This window comes from Rhinolophus hipposideros (assembly GCF_964194185.1).
Source record: "Rhinolophus hipposideros genome assembly, chromosome: 11".
NCBI lineage: Eukaryota > Metazoa > Chordata > Mammalia > Chiroptera > Rhinolophidae > Rhinolophus > Rhinolophus hipposideros.
In genome coordinates, this window is record NC_138057.1 from 20,921,254 (window position 1) to 20,929,175 (window position 7,922).

Here is a 7,922-nt window from a genome sequence, read left to right on the forward strand (position 1 = left end):
ATCGTCACCCTCGCTCCCCAGCCAGCAGCCGGCAGTCAGCGGCAGCGGATCGACTCCGTTCTGCGGCCGTTGAGTAGTTTTCGATTCCGGTTGATTTCTGCCCCCTGTGCCTGCCCCGCGCCCCTCCCCCCGGCGCCGCCCCGCCCCTGCGCTAGCCCTCCGCTCCGAAAGGTCGCGCCTGTGGCTCTGCGGGCAGCCGTGCCGAGATGAACCCCAGCGCCCCCAGCTCCCCCATGGCCTCGCTCTACGTGGGGGATCTACACCCCGACGTGACCGAGGCGATGCTCTATGAGAAGTTCAGCCCGGCCGGGCCCATCCTGTCTATCAGGGTCTGCAGGGACATGCTCACCCGCCGCTCCTTGGGCTACGCGTATGTGAACTTCCAGCAGCCGGCGGACGCGGAGCGCGCTTTGGACACCATGAATTTTGATGTTATAAAGGGCAAGCCAGTGCGCATCATGTGGTCTCAGCGTGATCCATCGCTGCGCAGAAGTGGAGTGGGCAACATATTCATTAAAAATTTGGACAAATCCATTGACAATAAAGCACTGTACGATACGTTTTCTGCTTTTCGCAACATCCTTTCCTGTAAGGTGGTTTGTGATAAAAATGGTTCCAAGGGTTATGGATTTGTACATTTTGAGACACAGGAAGCAGCTGAAACAGCTATTGAAAAAATGAATGGGATGCTTCTAAACGGTCGCAAAGTATTTGTTGGACGATTTAAGTCTCGTAAAGAACAAGAAGCAGAACTCGGAGCTAGGGCCAAAGAATTCACCAACGTTTACATCAAGAATTTTGGAGAAGACATGGATGGGGAGCGCCTTAAGGATCTCTTTGGCAAGTTTGGACCTGCCTTCAGTGTGAAAGTAATGACTGAGGAAAGTGGAAAATCCAAAGGGTTTGGGTTTGTAAGCTTCGAAAGGCATGAAGATGCGCAGAGAGCTGTGGATGAGATGAATGGAAAGGAGCTCAATGGAAAACAAATTTACGTCGGTCGAGCTCAGAAAAAAGTGGAACGGCAGACGGAACTTAAGCGCAAATTTGAACAGATGAAGCAAGATAGGATCACCAGATACCAGGGTGTTAACCTTTATGTGAAAAATCTTGATGATGATATTGATGATGAACGTCTCCGGAAAGAGTTTTCTCCATTTGGTACCATCACTAGTGCAAAGGTTATGATGGAGGGGGGTCGCAGCAAAGGGTTTGGTTTTGTATGTTTCTCCTCCCCAAAAGAAGCCACTAAAGCAGTTACAGAAATGAATGGTAGAATCGTGGCCACCAAGCCATTGTATGTAGCTTTAGCTCAGCGCAAAGAAGAGCGCCAGGCTCACCTCACTAACCAGTATATGCAGAGAATGGCGAGTGTCGGAGCTGTGCCCAACCCTGTAATCAACCCCTACCAGCCAGCGCCTCCTTCAGGTTATTTCATGGCAGCTATTCCACAGACCCAGAAGCGTGCTGCATACTATCCTCCTAGCCAAATTGCTCAACTAAGACCAAGTCCTCGCTGGACTGCTCAGGGTGCCAGACCTCATCCATTCCAAAATATGCCCGGTGCTACCTGCCCCGCCGCTCCTACACCACCATTTAGTACTATGAGACCAGCTTCTTCACAGGTTCCACGAGTCATGTCAACACAGCGTGTTGCTAACACATCAACACAGATAATGGGTCCACGTCCTGCAGCTGCTGCCGCTGTCCGCACCGTTCCACAGTATAAATACGCTGCGGGAGTTCGCAATCCTCAGCAATATCTTAATGCACAGCCAGAAGTTACCATGCAGCAGCCTGCTGTTCATGTACAAGGTCAGAAGCCTTTGTCGGCTTCCATGCTGGCATCTGCACCTCCTCAAGAGCAAAAGCAAATGTTGGGTGAACGGCTGTTTTCTCTCATTCAAGCCATGCACCCTAATCTTGCTGGTAAAATCACTGGCATGTTGTTGGAGATCGATAATTCAGAACTTCTTCATATGCTTGAGTCTCCGGAGCCTCTCCGTTCTAAGGTTGACGAAGCTGTAGCTGTGCTACAAGCCCACCAAGCTAAAGAGGCTCAGAAAGCAGTTAACAGTGCCACTGGCGTTCCAACTGTTTACAATTGATCAGGGACCACGAAAAGAAACTCGTGCTTCACCGAAGAAAAATATCTAAACATCGAAAAACTTAAATACTATGGGAAAAAAAACATTGCAAAATACAAAATAAATAAAAAAAGGAAAGGAAACGTTTCGTTGAAGCTTATGTACTGAGCAAATGCCAGTTCTAGCAAACATAATGCTAGTCCTACATTACTTATTGATTTAAAAACAACAAAAAAAACACAAAAAAATAGTAAAATATAAAAACAAACTGATATTTTATAGACCATGAGAAAAAATTTTCATGTACAAAAATTTAAAGCATTCCTTTCTTTAATTTTGTAATTCTTTACCGTGGAATAGCTCAGAATGTCACTTCTGTTTCAAATAACAGAACTGATAACTGAGCAAGGAAACGTAATTTGGATTCTTGCTTTAAAATTCTTGCTTTAATAAAAATTAAACAGTGAAAAAAATAGTTTGTGATTAAACAATAGTTTAAGTTTACAGATTTTAATAGATTTTAATTTTACAAATTAAATATCAAAATGTGTAGCTTGGAAGGCTAAGAAATCATAAACAGAAATTCTACTTTTCCTTATTTTTCCAGACATTCCTTCAAGATGCTTTCACTTTGAAAAAGGGCAGCCAAATCTCAATTGTCCATGGCAATCAGGTTATGGCTAATGAACATTCACTTAAAGACGGAGCTAGACAGAAAATCGGGGGACATTTAGTCCAATTTATTCATTTTACAAGTGGTATAACCAAAGTCAGAGAGGTTAAGTGTCTTGAAAAAATTTACATACTTAACAAAGGGTATAGCCTAGAATAAAACAGAGCTTCTGACTCACAGTTTTTATCTTTTCACTCTCCTCTGTGAATTATATTTACAGGTTTTATTTTTATTTATTTAGTTACCTTAATATACAACCTTGACCTTTTCCGCAAAACAAAAGTTCTTAGGGGCATGGTTGCTGAGTATACCCTAACTCACCCTTTCAGATCTAACTTGCCTTAATCTTGCTCCAGCTCACCCTTAGTTTGAAGTACCATGTAAGGGAAAAAATGACAAACAAGCACAGGAAGATAAAAAAGTATAGGGTACTGGTGATTCACAAATGAGATATGCAAGGTATGAATCATTAACTTCAGCAATTAAAGAGGTAGTCCAATACCATGACCGTGGTCTCATGCAGGGTGCAGGTGGTAGGTGGAAGAAGGCCGATCGGGGAAAGAACCAAAATGGAGATAATGGTGATTCCAGTCTCTTTAGCACTAAGCACTGTGGAATCAAATCAAAGGCTTTGCAATTATGATGGAATTTCTCATCCCTGATTTCATCCTTCTGTTGGAGTGAAAAGTTTATCAGTGAAGGGACATTACATGAACTAGGCAAAAAGGAAAAGGATAATTACAACAGTGCTAATGGTGTATCCTCTATGGATCAATGAGATCACTGAAAAGAGAAGAGGCAATATGGGAACTGGGAAATATGGTCCACAGCTCTGACGAGAGCGGTGTGACCAGCAGAGAGTGAATAAATCTTCCTAGGTCTCAGTTGTCCACAGAATGAAGAGACTGAACAATTAGCTTCCAAAAGCATATTCTAAACATGAGTTTCACAGGATATTAATATTTATTGAGTGCATACACACATATATACATTCACACAGACATTCACACACATGATCAAGTAAGTTTGAGAAAGCTTGGGTTGTAAAAATCAAACTGGCTTCATCACTAGGAAAATCCCAGAGCCTTCAATATGCTAATAAGCATATGCATCTCTAAGATGAGGGGAGTAGTTGGAACTAATTCCCTCCAAAATTCTTATTTACAGACCATCTATGGGACATTGACCTAGAAGATATCTCATGCCCCTTCGAGCTCTTGTACATGATTCTATGGAATGTAGGTTGAGGATCTAAATTGCATTTCAAAAAAAAACAAAATGCACACATCACATTGATCTTTTTATAGCAGGTACTCAAATGCTCTTATAAAGCTACAATGACAGATACTTCATAGCTGATAAGCCTAAAATATGTAATTCTCCCACTTCAAAACTGCTGATCAAGCAGAGAATATATTCCTGTAATGCCTACTTTGCATGGGACTCTGAGATGGTCCTATAGCTATTTTTCAGAGATGAGTAATGATAACCTGAGGGGAAAGAGAAAAAAAATTGAGCTCTATTCTTTCTCTGAGATTCTTTCCTAAAAATACACTCATGTTCTTAACATCATAAAAATCCTTAGAAAAGATCTTCCCTTGAGAGAATATAGTTATAGGTATGCAATTCTGATTTTTAAAATATATGCAGCATATCATGCGTTTAAAAAGTCGTATGTGTTAGTGCAAATTGTCCTTAAAATCGTCAGTCTAGTCCGAAGCATGTAAAATATTTACAATGAAAAGCCCAGATGTCTTTAATTTTCAATGAAAAAAAAAGTGTTTTCCTGACCTTTCACAATCTAATTTGTTATATATCATCAAAGATCTCTTCATCCTTGAGATTTTTGGCATCTCTGCTTATTATGAAATGGCCTAGGAATATAGAGAAACCATTTCTCACTAAACAGTCTACTTTTCATACAACAAACATAAAAGAGACATGTGTACATATGCACAGGGAGAAAATAAACAAGAGTCAAGGGCATCAGTTCAAGTTTCAACAAAAACAACGAGCTCTGTCATACTCAAGTCCAATGGTGTCTTAACTGTGGGCTCCTCAGTTCTATAGTCTCTCTTCTGTGGCCCACCTTCCTCACAGAGTTATTTTCTAGCTCTGATCACATAAATCTATTATTTGAAAACTTCTGAAGGATTTTTTTATTTACAAAATTAAGTGCACATTCCTCTACCTGCCATTCATTCCTTGGTAACACATATAAGCTTTCTAGGCTAATTCTCACAACTTCTTTATACATGCAATGTATTCTAGCCCAACCAATCTATTTGGTATTGCCCGAGCATGCCCTATATTTTCCTCCTAGGTACATTTGGTCAAGCCAGCCCCTCCTGCTGGATGGTCTGCTTGATTCTTTCTTCATTCCCTACATCCATATCCTGCTGGTCAAAATCTTATTCATCATCTAAAACATTTCTCACTTTTAACTCTATCATTAACTCATGTTTCCTTCATGTAGATGTGGCCACTAACAAACTGAACCAAAACTCCTTTCCCACGTTGACAAATTTTTTAAAGAATTCATGATCTGCCATTTTCGTATAAGACCATGATGTACCATGTCTTTATCTCCGGTGCTTGGTAAACAGTATTTTCAGAAATAAATGAATTTCAAGACTTCTGTACCACATCAAGTACATATACAAGAACCTCATCAAAATGGAGGCATGAGGTAAGCCTCTGTAAATCTCCCCTGGAATTTACAACTAATCGAACAACTATAACTCCACAAAGGCCTCCCTGCACAGCAGACAGGCAAGACGAACAGGCCCACTACTGACTTCACATAAAGGTGAGCGAATCGCGTGAATGGGGGGGGGGGGGGTGGAGGGAAGGGAGAAGTGCGGGGTCGGAGCCGTGTGGGCGCAGGACACAGACCTAGCTCAGTGCTCGGAGCTCGCTGCATCCCAGAACTACCACAGCTGCGGGAGAGAGAAGAACTCAGACTGCTAGAGCTCCGCTTATGGCCCACAGGGCTGAGGGGGCAGCATATAACAAGGCTGAACCCAACGCTCACGGCAGAGACCTCGGAGCAAAGACTGAGGGAAGAAGGCTGAAAATGGTGGTTTAAGCGCTCACTGCCGAGCGGAGAACAGAAGCCTTAGGCACTGAGACTAGCCGCCCTCTCCCTACCCTCCCAGAACTCACCTGCCGCCACCTGCACTATGCTAAAAGCGGAACAGTAGCAGTGTCAGATCAAAAGAACAAAATATTTGCTGTTCTGAGAACTGTGGAACACAGACACAGATTTGCAGCCCAACTAGTTCCGGCAAAGGGGAGGGAGCAGTGGAAGCAGGGCTGGCTGAGGTGGTGGTCGCCACCATTGCTGTGGGCCACCTCTCACAACTCACGCCAACCCTGGCCCCACCTATCTGGGCAGATCCCTGTAGGAGTAAACAGAACTGCTGAAACATACCGGCTCTGAATCTGGTGCAGGAAGAGCTTTGGAACTTCAAAAGCTCTCCGCATACCCACACGGAAACTGCACCCTGTGACCCAGGTGAACTATTAACAGAGCACAAGCCTGGCCCGGGAATCCCCCCATAGTGTGAGAAGCTGGATTAGTGCAGAGAAAACATAGCACTACTAGGTGAGAGAGAAAAAAAGGCTGCAGTTGGAGAGAAAATAAAACATTCTACCAACAAGTACTGGAAAACAAAAGAAAGACCTCTTACTATCAACCTGTTGCAGAAGCCACTAGTGTAGATGTCTAAGTAGAGAAATAACAAATCAGTAATTGCCATGAATAACCAAGGCAACAAGACAGCTCAGAAAGAAAATGAAAAGTCTCCAGAAAAGAAACTTAAAGATATGGAAATATGTGACTTAAACGACAGAGAATTCAAGATTGCAGTTCTGAAAAAAACTCAACAATATGCAAGAAAACACAGAAAAGCAGTTTAATGAACTCAGAAACACAGTCAAAGAACAACATGAGCATTTTATGAAAGAGATTTAAAATAGAACCAAATAGAATTTCTGGAGATTAAGAACTCAATAGAAGAAATTAAGAATAAAATAACCAGCTTAGGTAGTAGAGTTGACCAGATGGAGGAAAGAATCAGTGACATCGAAGATAGAAACCTGGAAATGACACGGATGGAAGAAGAAAGAGACTTGAGACTTAAAAGAAATGAAAGAACTCTACAAGAACTTTCTGACTCCATCAGAAAGAGCAATATAAGAATAATGGCCATACTAGAAAAAGAAGAAAGAGAGAAGGGAACAGAGAATATATTCAAACAAACTGTCGATCAGAACTTCCCAAATTTGTGGACAGAACTGGATCCTCGAATCCAAGAAGCAAATAGAACACCTAACTACCTCAATTCCAACAAGCATTCTCCAAGGCACATTGTATTGAAGCTGTCTAAAATCAATGACAAAGAAAGAATCCTCAAGGCAGCCAGGGAAAAGAAGACGGTAACCTACAAAGGAAAGCCCATCAGATTATCATCAGATTTCTCAGCAGACACTCTACAAGCCAGGAGGGAGTGGAACCAAATATTCAAACCATTGAAAGAGAGAAATTATGAGCCAAGAATAATATATCCAGCAAAGATATCCTTTAGATGTGAAGGAGGAATAAAGACCTTTCCAGACATACAGAAGCTGAGGGAATTTTCTAATACACGACCTGCACTACAAGAAATACTAAAGGAGGCTATTCGACCACCATCAACAGGGACAATTTGTGGCAACCAAACATAAAAAGGAAGGGAGTAAAGGCCTGAACCGGAATATGGGAATGGAGAAAGTAAGCGTGCTGAAGAAAATGGAATACTCTAAATATCAAACTTTCTTTTACATAAACTTAAGGGTAACCACTCAAAAAAAAAAATCCAGAACTGAAATATACACTGTAATAAAAGAAGAACAGAGGGAAGCATCATAGCATACCACCATACGGAAATAACAGACAACAACAAAAAGGCAAAGAAACAATGGAGACACAGCCTTACCAGAAAACTAAAGATATAATGACAGGAAATCCTCACATATTAGTAATCACCCTAAATGTAAATGGACTGACTCACCAATAAAAAGACATAGAGAAGCAAATTGGATAAAAAAGCTAAACCCAACCATATGCTGCCTACAAGAGACACATCTCAGCTACAAGGACAAGCATAGACTCAAAGTGAAAG

At 41.7% G+C, this 7,922-nt stretch overlaps 1 protein-coding gene across 1 annotated transcript; it reads left to right on the top strand.

The window, feature by feature from the left end:
- Positions 1-206: 206 nt before the first annotated feature.
- LOC308505008 (polyadenylate-binding protein 1-like) lies at positions 207-2,105 on the top strand (the record flags this gene model as incomplete). Its single annotated transcript, XM_081066679.1, has 1 exon — positions 207-2,105. The coding sequence occupies one exon, from the start codon at positions 207-209 to the stop codon at positions 2,103-2,105; it is 1,899 nt and encodes a 632-aa protein (XP_080922805.1).
- Positions 2,106-7,922: the final 5,817 nt, after the last annotated feature.